This window comes from Oreochromis aureus, linkage group 7, assembly GCF_013358895.1.
Source record: "Oreochromis aureus strain Israel breed Guangdong linkage group 7, ZZ_aureus, whole genome shotgun sequence".
NCBI classification, from domain to species: Eukaryota; Metazoa; Chordata; class Actinopteri; order Cichliformes; family Cichlidae; genus Oreochromis; species Oreochromis aureus.
In genome coordinates, this window is record NC_052948.1 from 57,824,710 (window position 1) to 57,848,013 (window position 23,304).

The 23,304-nt window shown below is 38.8% G+C and overlaps 1 protein-coding gene across 1 annotated transcript; it reads left to right on the forward strand.

The window, feature by feature from the left end:
* The first annotated feature begins 84 nt into the window (after positions 1 to 84).
* sptlc1 (serine palmitoyltransferase, long chain base subunit 1) lies at positions 85 to 15,054 on the forward strand. The gene is made up of 15 exons (XM_031734258.2): positions 85 to 208; positions 3,195 to 3,302; positions 3,377 to 3,471; positions 5,150 to 5,243; positions 5,360 to 5,432; positions 6,802 to 6,934; positions 8,099 to 8,228; positions 8,375 to 8,464; positions 8,725 to 8,832; positions 10,200 to 10,295; positions 11,443 to 11,539; positions 11,704 to 11,758; positions 12,002 to 12,119; positions 14,158 to 14,231; positions 14,546 to 15,054. Exons 1-15 carry the CDS (start codon positions 155 to 157, stop codon positions 14,640 to 14,642), a joined length of 1,422 nt encoding a protein of 473 aa, XP_031590118.1. The 5' UTR covers positions 85 to 154; the 3' UTR covers positions 14,643 to 15,054.
* Positions 15,055 to 23,304: the final 8,250 nt, after the last annotated feature.

A 23,304-nucleotide genomic window follows, 5' to 3' on the forward strand; every position in this document is an offset into this window, starting at 1 on the left:
AGAGTTTTTATTTATTTTATTTTATTATAAATATTATCTATCTATTATAAAAATAAAGTCATGGGGATTTTTGCGTGAGATAAGGACAGTAGCAGTGGTGGGTGACGTAATAGGGGTGTGGCATGATTGCGAGTGACGTTTCAGGAAGTCAAACATGGCGACCGGACAGCAATGGGTGTTGGTGGAAATGGTCCAGGCGTTTTATGAGGTAAGTGTTTCTTTTCCTCAGTTGTTGGGCCGAATTATTCCCTGACGTTTACTCGATTTTTCTTATGCTTGGCTACACGTTAGTGCTGTTAAATTTGTCCCAGGTTGTTAACTGTTAAGTTCTGGGTTGCGACCCGATGAAAGGCTCAGCCCGTAGTTGTTCAGCGAAGAGGCAACTCATCAAGGAAGTATGTAGTAGCTAGCTACTACTTGCACATTAGGTGAGCTACAGCGCTGGAGTTAAGTTTCTAAATGCACCTAACACGATAGAGCTGCTACGACAAGAGCTTCAAACTGTGCTGAAGACGTTAGGCTAACTGTTGTAGCTTTTCTTTATCAGTGCTATGATTGGCTGTTTTATTATTAATAATATTATTATTGTTGTTATTATTATTGTTAGAATTACTCTTGTGGTGTGACTGTAGATTTCTGTCTTCCTTCACATGTTTTTGGTTAGTGATCGGGGAAACTTCTCAAAGTGATCAGCTATGTGTGTGTGTAGAGCGCGTCTCTTCCGTCATTTCGTAGGGCACTGTCATGATGGAATGAAGTAGGAGCATACTTTATCTTGGATATCTCTTCAACTATTCACAAGTGTCCATGTTAAATTTTTAAGCAATGACAAGTAGAACAGTGATTAGTGCTGTCACTTCAAAGGTAGGCTCTGGGTTTGAATCAAGAGAGCCAGCTGGGGCCTTTCTGCAGGAGTTTGCATGGTCCTGTGGGGTGGCTGTAGCTCAGGAGGTAGAGCAGGTCACTTACTAATCAGAAGGTTGCCCCAGTCCGCATGCCAAGTATCCTTGGGCAAATACTAACCCCAAGTTGCTTTGAGTGTGTGAATGCTTATAGATAGAAAGCACTTAAATCATAGAAGAAAGTGCTTGTGCGAATGGGTGAATGTGACATGTTGTATAAAGCACTTTGAGTGGCCAGAATCAGTCCATCCATTTACCACTTGTGCCTGTGTGGTTTCTTTCTAGGCACTCCAGCTTCCTCCCACAAAGACATGCAAGCTACATTAATTGTTGATTTTAAATTGGCTGTATTTGTGAATGGTTGCCTCTTTCTTCCTTTATGTCAATTAGGCTCTAGATGCCCAATCCAGGCAGTTAGAAAAATGTTGACTTTTCTTGGACATGTTTTAGCAAGTATCCTCATCCTCAGTTTATCACATCTTCATATCATTAATTTTCTGTTATGATGGTGTGGAGGTTAATAATGAATGTTAATAATAATTCAGTGTCCAACATAAGAGCCTCAGTTCAACTGGCCTATGTACATTTATATTGCCCTGCAAAAAACATTTTTATATTTTTAAATAATAATGCAGTTTTATGATCATTTGATTTGATTTCACTTTAAATCTGATAAATAATGTTGAAATATCAAAGCCTTGAAATATGGTCTAGTACACCTCAGGCCCCCCTTTAGACTCCCCCCTGCATGCTGCAGGTATCACTGCGATAGAAAGTGGGATGGCTGCCATCAGCCTTCAGCAGGCTGCCTAATTTAAACATGGGTCAGACTAAGTTAACAGTTCATCTGCATATTTTAATGTAATTTCTGCAGCTTTACTGTTTCTCGCTGTAGAGAATCTGCAGATAAAGCAAACGGTGGTGGATGGAGAAGCTACAAATTTCACTTTTCTTCATGTAAGAGTTTGCTGATCAGGTGCTTTCATTAAGGGCCAAAACCTTCTTCCCAGTAAAGGTTTTAATGGTAATTACAGGAACAGCACTGCTGTTTTGAACACTAGAAAAACGTTTTATTTCACTCTACCTGACTTTACTGTCTCAATAATGGTTCCACCTCTTTGCTCAACATCCATGTGTAGACAGACTCCACGTTAAACTATAAAATTATCACTGCTGCTGTTGTGTTATAAGTCTTTTTGTTGAAAAATTGGGGGCTGCGTAGGCTTAATGTCATCATACTACTTAGTCACATGCTTGTTCTTAGATATGTTCCTATTGCAAGTCTATTTTCAGTCACAAATTGGGGTGAAAAGCTCATGTTTATATGGTAACAACTGCACACTACACTGCCGTGTGTTAAACGAAACATCGGAGCAAAACATTTGTGTTGAGGATTTTTTATAATTGAGTTATTTTAATTGTTGGAGCCCTAGTAGAAATGCAGCAGTATGCTTTGGACCTCACTGTTGTTTTAACTGATTGTGTTCTTCTTAATTTTTGTAACCTCACATGTTGGTGCAGCCAGCATGATTGGGTTGAAGACATGAGTGTTCAACTGTGTTTTGTTTTTACTGCCATTTCAATTATCTTCCTCTTTTTCCTCCTCCTCCTAGTCAGCATCCTACTCTGTCACACTAATCCCTTACATGTCCTCTTTTACTGCATCAAAAAGTATTGGGCCAACTACATTTATAAGAGGTGCTTGGCCGTGGAAATACATGCCATGAAGTTCCTGATGCACAGTCCATGTGCTAAGAGGAGGTTTGGAATGCTCAACTTTTACAAGTGGTGTGCCTTAGCACTTAACACAATCACTCTAGAACTTTACATGGTCTGCAACATCACAGCTAAATGTCTTCGGTTTATAAACATTACTACTCTGCACTAATACCAATTACAATTAATCATGGAATATTTCAGAGACAAGAAATTTCACAAACTTAATTATTACATCATATTACAGTACCATGCTCAAATTCAGTAAACCATTTAGAGCAACCCTTTCTATTGTAAATGTTTGAAAAGGCCCATTGCTTGGCTACTTGCTTTTTATACACTTGCAGCAATGAACTGAAAACAGGAATTCAAAGATTTAGAGTTGGGATTTTATGCAGCTATCCGATGGATGTATGAAGTTCTCTATAGCTTAGTTGTTTATGTTGCATTTAAATTTCATTCAGGCATTTCCAGTGTTTCTGAAATGTTTCCACTTATTTTAATTCTTTCCTATGTAAAAATGCATTTTATGAAGCATGTTTCAAAAATAAGTATTGTTTTGTTTTTTTTTCTCAGGCCCCTGCTTACCACCTTATTTTGGAGGGAATCCTCATACTGTGGATAATTAGGCTTCTATTCTCTAAGACCTACAAACTTCATGAGACGTATAAATTGACAGAGAAGGTAAACAGTGCAGTGAAAATCTAAGGTTTTATTTTTTTGTCATCAAACTCTTCTCACGTGATTCTACATTACAGGAAAAGGAGGACCTGATTGAGGAATGGCAGCCAGAGGCACTAGTTCCTCCCGTTTCCAAAGACTATCCCACCCTCAACTATGATGTTGTCACAGGGTAAACACTCTGCTACCTCAATGCTTTATTTACAGGTTTTAAGTATTCACTAAAGCTAAATGTCCATAAGGGTCAGATGAGGAAAGAAATATTAGCCCCCCTGTGAAAATTTAATATTATTATTTTCTTCCTCTGAACCAGAATTGGAATGACATTTCCAAATATGCTAGTTTTAGTTTGCATGTTTACATTAGTTTGTCAACAGAATTATCCCACCCAAAATGCTAATAGTTAATTTTGTTTCTTTTTAGCTAGATGACAGTTTCTTTTTGTTTTCAAGCAGTCCTGCACTTATCTCCTAAGCAATCACATCCCATTGTTCTTTGGCAAATCTCTCAAACTCTTTTATGGTCTTCTGGAAAGGACCTTAGTCATCTGACCAAAGGATGTACTTCCAGTGTGCTTAATCTTTCTCCAGGTTGTCTTTAGCATGTGTCAGTCTAGCTTGAAGATGTTTCTTCTGCAGAAGCAGGGTTTTTCTTGATCTGCAGTCCATTCATGTTCAGGGTTCAAGTGATTGCCTTTGTTAAGACTACAATTTTTACTTGGCTAAGTGATTCAGTAGTGTCTTGGCAGTTGCTCTGGGATCTTGAGATACATCTCTCCCTAATCTTTTTTAAAGGTTTTTCATTGATAATCTTAAGGGAAAAAATGTTTTAATATAATTATGGGTAATCTGCTAGGCAGGTCCACAAGCAGTTGGACAATGATATGATAGTTTTTGTTTTTTTTGCCTTTCCACACATGGTGATCATAGGTGCTTTGAATATGCAGTCCAAAGCTTATGGAAGTGAAAGAGGCTAAAATTAAGCTGCTAAACATACCCATCAGAGATGGTACAAGATTTTAAAAGGGCTATATCAAAAATTGGGTAATGTCATTAATGGAACCAATGTATTGTTGAAAGACAATAAAAACAGGTAGGGAGGTAAGGAAAATTTGTAAGTAATAGGCAGTTGTATCAAGAGATGCCTAAGCTGAAAACCCCAAATAAATCTGTCAGGTAGACATCCAAAAATTTAAAGTGGCCAAATCAATTATCTAGCCCATTCATAGAAACAAGGAATTAACTGGTCAAGCTCAGACAGACGAAAATGTCTAAAAGACCACAGAAGATGAAGAGCATCATTGGACAAGTCTTTCCTTGGTTAAGAAAAAACATCACACACACTATCTATTCAAATAGTATACTCCATGTAGAGGGCATATCATTGCCAAAGTCTATAATCAAAAGACACTATAATGAATGAGGATTTAAAACAAAGTGTAAACCACTGCTTACACTTGAGAACAGGAAGCCCGGGTTAGTCTTTGCTATATAATATCTAAAACTGCTGTGTGACTGCTGATAGAAGTAGCAGGATAATACGAAGGGTGTAGCATTTGAGATTCAGCTAAATGACCTTCACACTACAGATAGATACGTGCACAAAAGCAGCCCAAGGGCTTATTCAGGCAAAAAATTGAATACTTGTAAATGACTGAGTCACTTACTTGATCTCAAACTAAATGGTAATGTTTTTCATATACTTGAGAAAAAGGAAAAGGGAAAAAAAAATCAATCTGAACTTGACTGCTTGGATGAAAATGAGAATATCTGTTTTTTGTAAATATCTGATTTGTGCCTTGAGCATGTAAGATGATAAGCTAAAGATTCAATGCAAAATTTCTGTTACAGACCTCCCAGCCACAAAATCACAATCAATGGAAAAGACTGCATTAACTTTGCATCGTTCAACTTCCTGGGTCTCCTTGACAATGAGCGTGTTAAGGTCAGTATTTATTATTTAAAGGCATCCCTTTAAGCGTTACGCCTCAGTCAATGAGTTTTATTAAAACTTGAATTTGTTCTAATTTTAGAATTTTATAAGCTAATTTTTCATTACAGCAAAAGGCTTTGGCATCACTGAAGAAATATGGTGTGGGCACTTGTGGTCCAAGAGGCTTCTATGGGACCTTTGGTGAGTTCAGCTTTTCACCCCTCAGCTGTAAAAGGCTGATGGGGTATTTTTATCTTCTATTAACATTCCACCATTTGATGTTAAGCTACACTTGCAAGAAAAGTAATTAAACTCTTTGATAATCTAATTATTTCCTAAATATACCATTAATTTATTCTTTTCTTGGTTGAACGAATATCTCTGACATAAAACGATGTGTTGTCAGAGAAATCAAACCCATTTATACAGAAATGTGGCTATATATAGGACAACTTTTTTCTGCAGTTATAGCTCAGCCTTAAACGACTGATGAGCGGCATGGCCACCCGCTTTTGTAAGGATTTTTAAATTGACACCATTTCTTAGAAGTCTCAGATTGGATTGACCTTAAAGTCAGAGGTCAAGTTTTCAGAAGATGTTGCAAACACGAAAACTGAAGATCGTTCAGATCAATTTTATACCAAAAAGAAATGATTATCCCATGCACTTAAACACAAACTCATTTTATTAAAAAGGTTGTTTTTTTGTGTGTGTGTGTTTTGTTTTTTTTTGTTTTGTTTTGTTTGTTTTTTTAAATCTGACATATTGGTGTCAGACTATTTATTTGAGATTTTAACATTATACTTTTTTGACAGGACAAAGACTGAAATATTAGGATGGCTGCTGAGTAGCCTAATTACTACGGGGCATGACATTAGTTACGTTATGTTAGCTTAAGCATTTATATGTTAGCTGTTGATTTGCCATCAAAATTCCAGCTGTCTAGGGATAATACAAGGAGGATAATTTTGGAAAAAGCCCTAATGACTCAATCATCAGATCATGCAACAAGTTAATTCAAATGAATTAGTGAAACCTCAGTAGTAAAGCAAATACCAATAGTCATACTCATTCTACCTTAGTATGGACTTTTACTTTCCATCACCACAGCAACTTCTTTCACACACCAAGAAACATTCACTGTTCAGAGCAAACCATAATTTTAGAGTCACTCACGCAACTATATATCCAAGTATATCTTATTAAGTTCACTGGAGTTTGCAGTTTCTCACATTTTCTCTACGTATTATAATTTTGTCATTATCCTTAAGTCTTTTTCCCATGATAAATATGATATACAGCCCTATCATATTTTTGATTGAGCCTTGTTAGGCTGTCAAGGGATAAGCAAGTGAATGTATGATGAACTGAGACTTTTCTCAGTCAAGCACAAATATTTAAAATCATACTGCTGTTTGGTGGTGTTACAGTCTTTCTTTCAAAGTGCAGTAGTTTTTCACCTCTGATTAAACCACATCCACTAAAAACTCAGAAATACTAAAGTTAATGGTAAGTGACATCTAAAAAGTGTAACCAATTAGTAACTAATGTTATGTTTCCCTGCCCCCAGATGTTCACCTGGAGCTGGAAAGTCGTCTCTCCAAATTCATGAAAACTGAAGAGGCCATTATTTATTCATATGGCTTTGCGACTATTGCTAGTGCAATACCTGCCTACTCCAAGAGGGGTGACATCATCTTTGTGTGAGTGTTGTTTCTCATAATATGTATACCAATAATAAACCAAGATAACACCCCTCACTCAAACCAATCTTCAGTTAGATTTAGTTTTGTTTATTTTATGTGGTCTTTGTGAGGACAGAGATTTTAAGTTCTGGATTTAACAGTCCTTGTCAGTACACTTGCTGTGACATTGTGATTCAAATGAAAGCTTTAAATAGAGGTGTTAGAGCAGTCTCCTACATACTAGTTCAATGCGAATATGGAAGGACGCATCCTAGACAAGAAAACGCCCTCAAGATTTCTCAAAGTGTTACTGGAGGTCAGTGTAATGAAACTAGTTACACGTAAATTTGGAAATTCATGCTCTAACATGAGCCAGAGCTAGATGCAACTGATCAATCAATAAAAGAGGACTGTTTTTAGATGAAAAAATATATAATTACCGCCAGGCCGAAGATGGGCTTTTTGAGGAACTAATGTGATCAAACAAAATAATTAAAAAAATGTCAAATCATTCAAATTTTGGGCTGCTCAAAACTTTTGGATAACATTTTAGATGATAATAACTGAGTATCATCTGTACAGCAACAGAAATGTGTCAATTGTTTTTTAAATAAATTACCTAAGGAAAGCATGTCTAACATAAAAAGTTTTCTGTGGAACTCCACGACTAACTTCTGTATGTGAAGGCGATTTCTTGTTTAAATGCCTTTAATGCTAACACTGTATTCTAGTCTCTGTAAACTGTTGTGATCTACAGTTGAATGCTGCACTGAGGTGTAACAGGACAAGCCTAGTGATCAGGCCACTGCCAGAGGCCATAGGACGATTATTAAACTTCACTAGGTTTTTGTCTGTGTAATTGATCTATATTTGACTAAGCTGGATTATGTAAGAGCTTTTTAAGTAATGGTTTAACCACATTAAAAGCCTGTAATGTGTAACCTGTTATTAAAGATAAACTGTTAATACTAAAAGGCAGTAATTACTGTTAAGAATTGTTTGAGGAGTCTTGTAGGGGTGGGGTTTCATAGACATGTTGATGGATTGGATGAAGTGATTGTCAGTCAGGTTTTGTTTGCACAGACACATTTACCTGCCCGCAAACGTGTAAGTCTGACTTACTCCAAGTGTGTGATATTTTGGTTCCATAGTTTAATGTTTTCTCTTTTATTTTCTGTTCAGAGATGAAGCAGCCTGTTTCGCTATACAAAAAGGTCTTCAGGCATCCCGCAGCTTAATCAAGTACTTCAAACACAATGACATGGAGGACTTGGAGAGGTTGCTTAAGGAGCAGGAGCTAGAGGACCTGAAGGTTAGTAGAGGACCGTTTGAGAAACTCAAGTGTCACAAATGTGCTGTAATGGTGTTAGAGGTGGTACAGGATGTTAAACGCTTCTACATTCTCTGTATTTTCATTTGGTTTTTAAAAATCTCCAAATAACAATGTTTCTCTTGTAGAATCCTCGCAAAGCTCGAGTGACCCGGAAGTTCATTGTAGTGGAGGGGCTCTACATCAACACTGCAGATATCTGTCCTCTGCCTGAACTGGTAAATGGAAAACTTTTTTGTTTCCAATTTAATTTTGTTTATTTTGCAGAATCTTTGTTAAAAAACCCCCTCCAAAAACAGGAAAATATTATGGCTTAACATCATCCACCTTCTGTAGTTGAGCCGATGTCCGTCTGCTACAGTAGACTAAATCATTCACCACTCGCTTGATTCTTGATTATACCAGATGGTGTACACATAGATACTTTTTGCCATTTATTGACTTTATGTTTTGTTTTTTATGTTTTTCTAACTTCCAGGTAAAACTCAAGTACAAATACAAGGTGCGGATCTTTCTTGAGGAGAGCATGTCATTTGGTGTTTTGGGAGACCATGGCCGAGGAGTCACAGAACACTTTGGGGTCAATGTGAGTAGTTCAGCTTGAAATGCAAAAATACTTAATGCTGGCAGTAAACAGTTTAACAGCTGATTCAAAATGTGTTACTATCTTTCTCTGTTGGTAGCTTTACCATAGTCAAACTAGTCTAGGTCAGCTGATGCAATCAAATAAATAAAAGTGAAATATTAATAAAATAGCCATTTTCTGCAAAGAATCCTATGTGAAGTCTGGAATCTATGGACATGATCAAATACTGAATTTTATTTGTTGTAAGGCGTCGTAAGATTTACCATTACGTTGAGCTTCTTGCACAAATGCACAATCCTTTCAGGCTCATTTTTGTTAATGGCAATATCTGAATCTTTGGTTAGCAGACTAGTGATTTGCACTAACAAAAAAAGAAGAGAAGAAAAAAAGAAAAGAAAGAAATGTGTGTCTCCTGATTTATGTGTACCTCTTCTTCGCCAGTATTCTTAACTTGGCTGTATGTTGTGAAGGGGTTTTGCTTGCAAAGGGAAAAGTTATGCACCCATCCGTTTTAGCTGTCTTCTAGCACTTTGGGGTACTTAATGTACCAGTCGGTTACAGCCACGCTTAAAGTTTCTGAACTTTCTTTAGTAGGCCTGTAGATGTTTGTCTAGGTCTAATGATGGCCTGCTTCATTTGGATTAGTGAATCTAATGTGGCCTTTCTGCTCAACCATTTTCTGAATGGCATAAAAATGTTGTGGTCCAAGTATCTGGTGTGTGTGTTTGTGTGTGAGTGTGTGCGTGTGTGTGTGTGAGTGTGTGCGTGTGTGTGTGTGTGTGTGTGTGTGTGTGTGTGTGTGTGTGTGTGTGTGTGTGTGTGTGTGTGTGTGTGTGTGTGTGTGTGGTTGACAGAGCATTTTTGAAAAACGCTCTGTCAGCCTACTTTCAGGCAGTTTCCTCCCACATTGAAATCTGAGGCAATGTTTGAACATGAATGTCTCAAAAGCTATTAAAGATAAAAGCCTCAAACTTTCATTTTGGTGGTAAGAAAGGGGAGTGAATCGAGACCGATAGAACGATAGATGCATCAATTGCTGAGAATTGACTTGTTAAAATATAACAAAAACTTTAAATCTGTCCTCTACAGTCTTGTATTTTGCAGAGGGACTAATAATAAACTTCACATTGCAGAAGACAGCTAGTGACAGTTTTGAATGGTGTATAGTTTTATTTCATGATGATACAAAAATAAAATGTGTAGAATACTTAATAACATGAAATTTATAGTCACAAAAATGAAGATAATCTGTTTTTTTTTTCTATTTAACTTTTTAAAACAAATATGACAGTTTGTCATTAAATTGCACTTTGATTACTTCATTTTAAATCTATCTTAGCAAAATGAAAAAACTGTGTTTCTTGCAGATAGATGACATTGACCTGATAAGTGCTAACATGGAAAATGCTCTGGCTTCCATCGGAGGTTTCTGCTGCGGCCGCTCCTTTGTCATCGACCACCAGGTACTGTAACAACCATGTTGGGAGTCTCTCTTGTAATGCATCATCAGATAATCAGCCAGCATTTTTACATGTCATTGTCAAGATTAGTGATTAATCCCATGCTTGACAAATCATCATATCTACTATAAATCTGTTGCTTTTTTGAAACGTTTCACTTATTTACAAGCCTAATTACATTTTACACTAAAGTACAATTTAAATAAAAACAGAATGCAATGATTTGCAAATCTCATTGACCCATACTTTAATCGATATAGAGTAGGGGTCTCAAACTCGCGGCCCACATCACCCCTACTGTGTAGCAGCACCACAAATGTCTGTGAACTGAGGAGACCAGTTGCTGTGACTTTGCAAAAATGTTTTTAATTGGTGAAAGGTCTGGACTGCAAGGAGGCCGCTTGAGCACCAGAACTCTTCTATTATGAAGCTGTGCTGTCTTAATAGGCGAAGTAGAGATCCAAGCTTTAGAACCGAGCACTGAGAACAGGATGGTGTCTCTCCTCTTCACTAGAGAGGACTCGATATCCATGTTTTCCAAAAAGAATATCAATTATTGTTTGGATGATAGAGCTTTAACCTGCATTTGTCATCGCGTGGCATCACAAAGATTTCAGCAAGTGTTCCTGAGCCCATGCAGTGATTTACATGGCAGAATCATTCCTGTTTTTAATGCATTTTCACCTGAGCGCCCAAAGACCACGGGCGTCAACAGGGTCATTCCATCTCAACTGGCTGAATTTTATGGTAGAAAATGTGAACATTTATAATGAGTGCATAATTATTATTGCATAATGTTCTGTACTTTTCTTGGATGGTATCTAAATTTCTTTTAATATGGAACAAAAGTAAACTATTTTAATTGTGGATGTGTTCTCAAATCTTTTGGGAAATGTTTAAAAACACATTTAATAAGGTGCCAACAGTTTCTAGTCCGAACTGTAAACTCAGACCTCAGTCATTACACCTAGCTGAGTGAAATGAATCTGGAGAAACTTCTTAAGCTGAAATGATGCTGATATGGGCCAGAACTGCTGGTTTGTTATTACATTAATCAATAGGTATTCTTAAGTTGATCAATTTTAGAGTGTTAATCATGAAGATATGATTTAGTAATTTAAAAAAAAATTTTTTTTTATGTATTTTGTAGCGTCTCTCAGGCCAGGGCTACTGTTTCTCTGCCTCTTTGCCTCCCATGCTGGCTGCTGCTGCTATTGAGGCTCTCAACATCATGGAGGAGGACCCAGGTATACAATCTGTTCTTATCCACTCCAGCTCAGAAAAAATACATTATCTCAGCTGATAACCTGTTCTTGGAGATTAAGTATTCCATTTCTACCTCTTACTGATTAGGAAGCATGTTTTATTAGAATTTTTGTAAAAAAAAAAAAAAATTTCTTCTGTTTTGCAGATGTTTTTAGAGTCCTCAGAGAAAAGTGCAAACATGTCTACAACGCTTTACAAGGGTAAGTTTGTGTTTATGGTGATTTCTTTTTTTTCCTTTTTCTTCTGTGGGTCGGGGAGATGTCCCTCCACATCAGTTTTCTGTTTCTGAATCATTATTTGCATCCCCAGACACTACAACCTTTCACACATAGAGGAAACACATAGGCTTACATTCAAATTATACTTTGGCTTTGTCTTCCTTTACAGTGTCCATAATAAATTGAGTTTTGGTATATGTTTGCTTTATTTTCTATGTGAAACAGAACACCAGGTCTAAAGTTAGTTGGAGTTCCAGTGGCCCCAGCTCTTCACTTGGAGCTAGAGAGAAGTTCTGGCTCCAGGGAATCTGACATGAAGCAGCTTCGTTCCGTTGTAGATTATGTAAGTCTAACAGTACCAGATGATTCCATCAAACGCACACTGAAACTGTTATTTAAAGTTTTTGGAAACCTCTGTGAGATTTCATATATAACTTCAGACTGAGAGTGTCAAAGTCAAGATGAAATCCGGTTACACTTAATAACACGATCTGCGAATAAGGCGCAAGTACCCTGTACATGTGTGCATTTTGCAGACAACAAGTCAGGTTTTTGCAGAAAACAATAAAACAATTTTCACTGTAAAACCTGCCACTAAGGCACAAATACACAAGAAACAATGAAACAGTTCACTGTAACTACCTTCTTACACTTATTCCCCAATGGGGTTAAGTTTAAGGGGCGTCCCCATCAAAACGAAAAAGTTTGGACATGTCATTGGTGCATAATATTTTAGAAGACAGCAAGATAGTACCATAACTTCACAAATATAGTGTTTTTGTTTTTTTTTAAAGGTCAACATTGATGCTGGTATGTGTTAGGCTTGTCTTGTTCACACTGGTTACTTGGTTGTTTCTGCGACAGACTTGGGGCTTTCTGGTATCTTTTCATAATCAGTGTTGGTCAAGTTACTTGAAAAAAGTAATCAGTTACTAATTACTGATTACTTCCCCGAAAAAGTAATCCCGTTACTTTACTGATTACTTATTTTCAAAAGTAATTAATTACTTAGTTACTTAGTTACTTTTTAAAAACACGATTTACAACCTGAATAGGTGATAAAGCGATAGATCTTTCAGCCCAATTCTACTTTTTCTGCATAATCCATCATACAAAATGTAATCAAATGGAAAAGTCTCTTTTTAAAACTTGTTTTATTAGTTTTAATCTTTTAACTTTATGCATCAAGCAAAAATTAAATTATATGCAACATTCTCTGACTGGAAGAAATTTGTTTAACATTTAAACCTATTTTCTGCACATTCCAGCACATAAAATAAAATATTTTTTTGTGTTTACACTCACTCTTTCAAATAGATGCAAGTAAAACACAGCAGAAAACAAATAAAATCAAAGACTAGCGGTCCTGTTGCTCTATTTTCACCTGTAAAGCAGGACTGGGGTAGGCGGAGGTTTACCCTGGTGCAGGTGTGCTGCAGCGGTCAGTGGAAGATCCGAATCCATGAGTTTCTCTGTGAATTTCACATTACGTCGTAGTACACTCGGTGCTTGCTTGGAAGTTTAGGGTTTTTTCGCTGTAAAAGAAGTTTTCTTCCACGCACAACGGACACTAATGTTTTTGTCACTTTTAAGGAATCAAACTCAAAATAAGGTCAGTACTTCCACGCTTTAAACGCTGCATGCTACACTCTGTCCCTTTTCGATATATTATGATCTGCAGACAGCTGTTGTCACGAACGTCCCACTCGCTTACGTCACTGTCATGAGACGTTCTCGCAAAAAAAATCACGGTTTTAGTAACGCAGTAACGCAGCATGGCGTTACGTGAAAGTAACGGTAATCTAATTACCGTTTTGCAATAGTAATCCCTTACATTACTCGTTACTTGAAAAAAGTAATCAGATTACAGTAACGCGTTACTGCCCATCTCTGTTCATAATACACTTGTAGCTGTGGACCACATGATCAGGGGTAGTCACTAAAAGAGGAAAGAAAAATGTAACAAATTTAATCTGTTTACTTATTTTGCTTTTTTCAGTACTGCCGTACCATGTTTATTATCATCATTATTACTATTATTATAATTATTATTATTATTATTTCGCACTCTTAAATGGTTTTGTAGATTGCCAATAGCTTGACAGAAAGGCTGGTTTTATTGCTCCGCATAATATGAACCCAGTAAGCACTTGTGTGAATAGTATATGGTATATGGTTAAGACTGGGACTACATTGTGATTGGATGGGACTGCATAGTGCTTTCATCATTTGATCAGTAGTACACAGTGTTTTTAGTATCTGTATTGTCTTATGCCCAAAACATTCTTATAATTCACTTTAGAGTTCCCATCAATCACGTGATGGAACACTGTATAAAAATGTGTTAGTGTCTCATCGAGTTTTCATGATTTCTGTCTTAGTGTATGGAAAGACATGTGGCTCTGACCCTAGCTCGGTACCTGGAAAAAGAGGAGCGCTTTCTTCCACCTCCCAGGTAAAAGACCCTACATTTCTATGCACCTGGCACATTATGAGTTCTGTCATGGGGTTTAATGTTGTTTAGTACTTTCATACATTTGTGTCTCAATGGTCCATAGCTTTTTTTGGCGGTGGACCAGGTTTAGCGCGGGGTGGCCATCTGCCATGACCCGTTGGGGTTGTACATGCTTTATTATTTGATGGGTTAAAGTTTAATTTGAGGGTGATTTTGTTTGAAGCATTCAAATATTTCATTGAAATAATTTGTGTAAATAACGTTACCTTTACACAGTCTCAGTGTGTCTCACTGCTCCACCTATGTGTCTCCAGTATCAGAGTGGTGGTCACCGTTGAACAAACAGAGGAAGACATCCAGAAGGCTGTGGCTTGTATCAGAGAGGCAGCTTCAGCGCTCCTCATAAGTTAGCAGACATCACTGGAGCTTTAACAGAAGTCTACACCACTGGTTGGGTGGAACAACAGTTTGATCCGCAAGATGCGGACCGACTCGTGAGATCTCTACTAATGAATGAATGTCAATGATTCCTTTTTTTCCTTGTTGATATTATATGTATGTTATATGTTCTACATGTTGAAAGTTAGTGTGGGCCTTTCTGCTCTGAATAAAAATGCCCCCAAACACTAATAGAGAACATTTTCATTTAGAACTTAACTTGATTTCCACAAAACAAATGCTTTTTTATTTACTGACCAAAAAAGCCTTTTTGATTGATTTGTGTCTGCAGTCTACTCCTACTTGAACTGTGCACAGTTGTTCCACTTTTGTAACAAATAAATACAGATTTTTACACCTTGGATCATTTTCAGGTGAATTGAAATGATTGCATTGTGTAGTTTATGATTACGCATAACATATTTTGGAAAGCTCCGAAAACAAACAGAAATCTCAATGTTGCCATGAGTCTAGCATATAACTAGATGTGACATGTGAAAATACTAGCTTTGTGTTTTCTCAAGCCCCAAACTGAGGTCACAGAGAGGACATCCATAGAAGACTGGAGTAGAAACTGAGAAGTTCTTATTGCTAATAATACTATTCAACAGTTTTTCAGAAACTGGCCACACTGAAGACACAGTGTCCAACTACTAAAAGATTTTGATGTGCTGAATTGAAATATTTCAGATAAAACAGCTGACTGGCTGTTGTTTCTACCTGTGAACATTTATTTTTAGATATCTTGTCACATGTTTATGGTTTCTTTTTACAATATTTCACCTTTCTCAATTGTGCAACCATTTTAGTTCCATTTGGTTTTATTTATAAAGTGCCAAATCACAACAACATTTGCCTAAATGTGAATTATTATCCTTCGTTCAGAGTTTATCTGATCCAGCCCTAATTAATATGCTTTATTAAAAAGGAACATTTTAACCTAATCTTAAAAGTAGAGATCGTGTCTGTCTCCCAAATCCAAGCTGGGAGCTGGTTCCATAGAAGAGGGGCCTGAAAGCTGTAGGCTCTACCTCTCATTATACTTTTTTTTTTGTCTCAAAGATATTTTTATTGATTTAAAGCAACAAAGAAAAACAGATACACTCAGAATTGTTAAACAACAAACAAGTAAGTTTCACAGTGACTGTTTGAACTGAAATATTAAAATACAGATTAATGACACTCACATGTCTTATAATTGCTTTCATCAGTTAACCCCCTACCCATACCACTTAGAACCCCTATCCCTCAGGCCAGGTAGGAAAAAACAAAGCAAGAAAAAAAAAAACAAACACACAAACAACAGAAACAAAAAACACACATGAAAATAAAAATACAAAAAACAATGCAAATACAACAAGAAGAAAATAAACACACAAATGACTAAAAAAAATAAATTAATAAATTAAAAAAAAATTAAATAACATTTTTAAAAAAAAATTTAAAAAAGAAGAAGAAGGGGGGGAGGACTTACTGAGTAATGCTGGAAGTCGGGTTCGCAACCTGGAGGCTTTTCCAGTATTACTAATCGCATATCGGATCTTTTCAAGGCTCAGATAGTACATAAGGTCCCTCAGCCATTGAGTCTGGGTGGGCAAAGGGGCACCCCTCCATCTTAGTAGGATTGCACGTCTAGCTACAAGGGAGGCAAAGGAGAGCATGCAACGCTGTGACGAGGTCAACCGTGCATCAGCCTCTCCAGTGGTGCCAAAAAGCGCAACTAATGGATTAGGATCCATATGGTGTCCAAGAATTAGGGACAAGTTTTGAAATATATCTCTCCAGAATCCTTCAAGGCTAGGGCACGTCCAGAACATATGGATAAGGGAAGCCTCCGCACTCCCACACTTATCACAAGTGGGGTCAACGTTCGGATACATACGGGATAGTTTGACTTTGGAGAGATGAAACCTATGCACGACCTTAAATTGTAAAAGACAGTGGCGGGCACAGAGGGATGTGGAGTAAACTAACTTGAGTATTAAGTCCCATAGACAATGACTGATTTAAATCTTGTTCCCAGGCCGTTTTAATCCGATCTATCGAAGAACCGTTCATGCTCACCAGCCTGTCATAGATAAGAGAGATAAACCCTTTACGTGTTGGAACTAGGGTAAGGAGCATATCCCCTGGGCTTGCAGCTGGTGCTTACCGGGAAGTTTGGAATCTGAGATTGGAGGAAATGTCTGGTCTGCAGATATCTGAAAAGATGTGTACGTGGGAGATTGAACTTTTCAGAAAGCTGAGCAAAAGCTGCGAAGGTATTGTCAGAAAACAGATCATTGAAACATGTAATGCCCCTGTCATGCCAATCTCGAAATATAGGATCAGATAATGATGGCTGAAAAAAAGGGTTAGAAAAAATTGGACTCAGAAGGGAGAAGCCTGTAAATCCAAAATGCTTCCTCATCTGAGCCCACACTCACCGTGTGCCAGACAACTGGATTATCGATGGTCTTGTTTGGGGGAAGGGGGAGTGAAGATCCAATCAGGGCCAGGACAGAAGAGCCTGTAGTTGAGTTCAACTCCATGAGCTCATTCTACTTTTAAATACTCTAGGAACCACAAGTAAACCTGCAGTCTGAAGCAAACTGTTTCATTAGGGTGATATGGTACTATGATTTTTAAAATAAGGCCTGATTATTCAAGGCCTTGTATGTAGGAAGGATTTTCAATTCTTGATTTAACAGGGAGCCAATAAAAGGAATCCAATAGAAATGTCCTGTAGCTATTCTGGCTAGAGACTCTTCAGAGAACTTTTAGAACAACCTGATAATAATGAATTACAACAGTTCACCCTAGAAGTAATAAAAACATTGATGAGTTTTTATTCTGAGACGGGATGTTTCTAGAGATATTTGGAGATATTTTGTTCATGTTTTTGTTTATCCACCTTGAGGAACCACCAGTAAAACACTTCCTCTTTTTATTATTATTTATTAAAGCAAGCTTTGAATAATTAAATATTATCATGTACAGTTAGCTGCAATCAAACCAAAACATGCAAATGCAAGAAAGCAGTCCTACATATTTATTTAATGTGCACACTGAACGACATATCGTGGTAAAAAAAATATCCCCAGATTTTTCATTGTTACTGGAGGCCAAGGTAGTTGCATTTAGAGTAAGTTCCTGGTTAGACAACATGGGTGCATTCAGATAGCCCATTTTGCTCAAGAAGGTTCCTAACTGAGAGACTTGACCCCGGAAGTATCTGTTCCAGTTCACTAAATACTAAGAAAAGGAGCTCGCTTGCTTCCTTTAGCAGAGGATACACTGGACCATCACTTATGTAATTCATTGCGATGGGCCATTTGATAATTCTTAAACAACTGACATATCAAAGAAAGCTGCGCAGATCATGTAAATGTTTATTGTAACTGCCTTTTCTATTTCATGCCAAAACCTGCTGATATGTTTTAGGGTTTTTAAGAAAGCCTGTTATAAATGCACAGCCGAATTCTGAACATGACACTCCTGGAATAAAAACTACTGATTATATTTTTAATACATTCCTGCAATTGGTGTGTTATCACGCATCATAGATAAATGAAGCTAGGTATCATCTGTATAGCACTGAAAATGTTAATGCTATGTCTTCTAATCGCGCTACCTAAGGCAAGTATGTGTAATGTAAATAGAATTGGTCCCAGCACAGAATCCTGTGGAACTCCATAATTATTTAGTGTGTGAAGAGGACTCTCCAGTTACATGAACAAATTGGAGTCTTATTTGATAGACATGATTCAAACCACTGCAACGCAGTACCTGTAAAATATCTATGGCATGGTTTAGCAGGAAAAGCACAGAGATGCCTCCACTGTCGAAGTGCTGTTTCACTAGTGCTTTTTCTGTGTTATGGGTCCACTCTACATTCTAACTCTTCAAATAAACCATTCATCAGATGATTAGTTAGCTGTTAAGTTTGCTACTCTTTCAAGAATTTTTGAAATAAGAATTTTTGGCACTGTATTGTCACCCTGCCATGTGGGCGGGCAGACAGCATGAACACCAAGTATGTCTGGGATAACTCGAGAATGAGGTGTCATAGGAGCTTCAAATTGATACCATAGGTGTATCTACTAAAAGTCTTGGATGAGCTTGAATCTCAGTTTAATACTTTATTGCCATTGCTTTGTACAATAGTGCAACAAAATTTTTGTACCGTCTCAAATCAATTCTAAAGAAAACAAGCAAAACACAATAAATACCATATATACAGAATAAAATATATAGACTGTGTGCAAAAAATAAAATCTACAACATGTGCAATGTGTGCAGAAGGTAAGAAAATATATGTGGAAAAATCACATCCAGTATTGGCACTGATTAAGGCTATAGCCCTTCTTGTGTGCCATGGTGCAGCTTGAGAGCTACACAGATGTGCAATATATCAGCACACTCTCAATGGAGCAGCAGTAGAAGGTGGTCAGCAGCTCCCTCTTCAGATTGAGCCTCCTGAGAATTCGTAGAAAGTGGAGATGCCGCTGGACCTTCTTCACAACCTCCAAGGTGTTTGAGCTCCACTGGAGGCCTAAGTCCATGTGCACATCCAGGAACCTGAAGCTGGACACCCTCCTTGCCCTCCTTGTTGATGTAGATGGGCTGTTTCAGGTCATTCAATTCAGTTCAGTTTAGTTGAGTACAATTCCATTTTATTTATATAGCGCCAAAACACAATAACAGTAGCCTCAAAGTGCTTAATATTGTAAGGTAAAGACCCTACATTTCCTGAGTCGGATTCTCAAAAGCGATACTGTCTCACAGGCACATCATTCATGTTTTCCAAATTACTAGAGATCAGCATCTACCACTCGCAGACTGACTTGTTGGTGGAGCGGCTGAGCAAGACTTTAAAGTCCATGATACATAACTTCATTCACGACGATGAACGCAAGCGGGATTGCTGGTTAAACCCTGAGGTGCTGAGGTGTGGGAGATGCCCCAGTCTCCACTGGATTTTCTTCCTTTGAGTTAATGTTTGGCAGGAAGTCGTGGGAAGGGCATTGGACCTCATTAAAGAAAACTGGGAGGAAGGTGAGCGCCCAGCTAAGAAAGAAATTCAATACAATCTGGACCTGAAAGCAAAGCTACACAGTTTAGGAAGATTGTCACAGGAGAATTTGTTCCAGGCCCAGGAACGTAGCACCTGTACAACAGAGGGACTAGGCTCAGACATTTTTCACTAGGAAGTGCTGGCGTTGCTCCCTTCTTTTAGGTCAAGTCAAGCGACGAGTTGGGGATGTTGACTATGAAGTGGTGCAGTCGGACGGGGGGGCACACAGGAGTACCACCTATCATTTATGCCTCCTTCTGTCTCATAACAACCCAGAGAGCGGATGTCTCTGCAATTGCATTTTGCAGATGTGTTCTCCACCCTGCCCAGTCACACGACCCTCATAGAGCACCATTTCGAGACCCCCACCAGGATGACGGTGCATTCACATCCCTATAGGTTACCAGAATATATAATCAAAATATTTTAGAAGGAATTAACTGTTATGTTTGAGATGGCAGTAATAGAAAGATCCCAGAGTGTTTGGTGTAGTCCCATGGTTCTTGTGCTGAAGAAACATGGGTCTATACAGTTCAGTGTGGATTATCGCAATGGTGAGTGAGGTGTCTCAATTTGGCTTGTTCAGAACCCTAGCCATCTTCCAGCGCCTCATGAACCAGATGCTGTGTCCACAAGCTGCATGTGCTGCCTCCTATTTGGATGACATCATCCGTTAGCCTCCCTGCAGTTTGTTCTCCAGGACGCTGGCCGCACCTGGTAATGACCTTCAATCCTATTTGCAAATTCTTCTCTGGAAAAACGCTACTACTCACCAGACTCACCTGCCTGCCATCACTCCTGGATTCTCGGAATCTTACGGTTGGAACCTTAACGCTCTGACACACTCCTCCATCCTGCCAGATGCTAACTTGGCTACCCTCCCAGAAGCTTCTCACCTCCCACCTGCAAGTAAGCTGTTAAAACCTGTTGGAGTCATACTCGCCTAGAATAGAATAGAATAGCCTTTTATTGGCATCGTGCATGTACAACAAAATAATGGGTGCTCCATGCCAACAGTGCAGTAGAAAAAAACAAAAGCAGAAGCAGTGCAAAAGGACTTGGTCTGAGTATAGAGTCCATATGTGAGTGGCCTGAGTGATGGAGGGTTACTCAGACCATGGATCACATTGATGAGGTGGGTAGGCAGGGGTGGAATGTGGGGGGATAGTGTTTGTTAACAGGGGAAGAAAATGTTAGTGAGTCTGGAGGTGTGGGACCTGATTGACCTGAGGCATTGACCAGAGGGTAGCGGTCAAATAGGTGGTGAGCGGGGTGCAAGGGTCACCTGTGATGGCCCTGTTTTTTTTTGAGACAGGAGAATCTGGTGATGGCATTCCAGGGGTGGGAGAAGGCAGCCAACGATTTTGGGGGTATTGTTAATTACTGTCTGTGAAGACTTCCTGTTCTCAGTAGTGGCCCCTGTGTACCAAACACCCAGGAAGGAGGAGAGCACTGAGGAGCGGTAGCAGGCCAACAGCAGCTTCCTGTCTAGGTTATTCTTCCTAAGGACACAAAGGAAGTGCAGCTGCTGCTGGGCCTTGTTTACCAGGGCGTTAGTGTTGTGGATCCAGATGAGATTAGCAGAGAAGTCACCTGCACTCACATGTGCCACTACTTTGGATCTAATCACCTTCCCCTCTATTTCTGAGCCACCCCATCAGAGACCCCTGCTTCACTCCTCTCATTGCTTTGTTTATATTTTCCCTGTGTACAATAAAACCTTGTTAAATATAGGCTTGCCTTGTCCATTGAGTTTGCTTCTGTGTCCACTACTACATACTAGCCTTCTGGCCCGTGATAAGAGCACTGCCAGATGTAGTTTGACAGAGTGAAAGAGGCTCTCTTTTCCCTCCCTTTCATTCTGCAGTCGGATGCCTCAAACAGAGAGGTGGTGGCTGTTTTGTCCCAGCAGGTAAAGGGGATTGACCATGGAAACTGTTTGAGCAAGAGGACAGATACAGCACATTGGAGAAGGAGTATCTGGCGAGCAGATGGACTGTCAACTCTCTTCATTATCACCTCCTGGGATCCCTTCTTTTAAGACCATACACCACTAGAATGGCTCCAACACATGATGGATGCCAATGACCGGATAACCCAGTGGGATATGGCCCTCTAGCCATTTAAGTTCAAGGTGTTTAGTTTCCTCTCTCTGTTGCCAGGAGAGGGGGTTCAGGAGGTAGTGCCAGGGAAGCTTGCAGGGCAGCTGGGAATGATTGTCTAATCATATGCTCCTTATTTTAGTAGCTAGCTGGGACCAGAGGAGAAGAGCAGAACTGAAGTGAACTAAGCCTGAGACAAGGCGACTGAAAAGTTGCAGTTTCATGAGTGTATTTAGTGTTGTTGTGTGTTGATACAATGAAAAGCAATAAAGTCATCTAGGGTTTTCAGTTGAAATATAGCCGTTACAATGGTGGAATGTAGATGGGTCTGCATCTAACAGTCAGAGAGTCTGAAGAACAGTGGCTGTCTACAGCCATTGCATTTTTGCACCAGCTATCATTGATATAGATGCATAGACCCCCTCCTCTGTTCTAAAAAGAGTCGCTGCTCCTGTTGTGGTGCAGTGTGTGAGTAAGTTTTCTGAAAATCTTGTGAAGCTGAGGAGTAGCCCTGTCGTTTGCCAGTATTTGTAAGTAATGGTTTAATTACCAACACCTTAAAAGCCTGTAGTACATAGCCCGTTATTAGACAGTGCACATATTTAGGATTAAAGCAATAATTAACAGATTTCTTAAAACAGCCTTGTAGGAATCAGGTCCCACACACCAACCCAAATCCCTATGGGCAGTGAAACATAAAATATCCATTTCCACACCAGACTGTGCCACTAATTTCCTCCTCTGGCACAAGAAGTGAAATTGTCACGGCTCCACAGTCAGAAACAAGAAGTGGACCCAGGAGCAGATTCAAGCAGAGGCTCAGAGTGAAGTGAACAGAAAAGTTTATTTACATAAACGTTGTAAATACAAAAGAGACAAAAACAAAAACTCAGGACAAGGCTAGAGTGCATGAACATGAACTATGGGTTTTCAGACTAGGAGCTAAAAGCTATAAACATGATCTATGGTATTTCACACTAGAGGGGCCAGGAACATGAACCGTGGTTGGTGGAGCTTGGCAAGGGAAACAGTGGGTCCTACTTGTTTGCAGATGGAGCAATATAGTAGGGTGGAAAGCGTGGAGCGAGGCCTGGGTGAGTCCAGTATAGAGATGATCCGTGAATCCAGAACAGTGAGACAGGCGGGTGTGACTGGAGCGTGTACAATAAGGGATACCAGCTATAGAGGAGCAAGGAGACCAGCGTCCAGGTGAGTAAGGTTATTGCGAGGATGAATGATTTTCTAGGGAACAACTTAGAAGACAAGAGAGCAAAGGTAAGTATGAGAACTATGAATAAACACGAGACACATGAAGCCATGAACTAACATAGGTTAGCAGACAGTCTGGCAACACTGGTCTTAAATACAGCTGGCTGATCAGCTCCAGGTGGTGATACTGGGACGAGCAATGACTGCTCCACCCCGAGGAAGAGAACAGACAGTGTGGAAAAATACTGTGACTCACCCAAAACATGAC

Excerpts from the sequence above, each read along its gene's own strand:
- sptlc1 (XM_031734258.2), top strand. The coding sequence starts at position 155 with ATGGCGACCGGACAGCAATGGGTGTTGGTGGAAATGGTCCAGGCGTTT. Across the intron at positions 8,465-8,724 it reads TCTGTCCTCTGCCTGAACTG|GTAAAACTCAAGTACAAATA; the intron begins GTAAATGGAAAA and ends TCTAACTTCCAG. Across the intron at positions 11,540-11,703 it reads CATCATGGAGGAGGACCCAG|ATGTTTTTAGAGTCCTCAGA; the intron begins GTATACAATCTG and ends TCTGTTTTGCAG.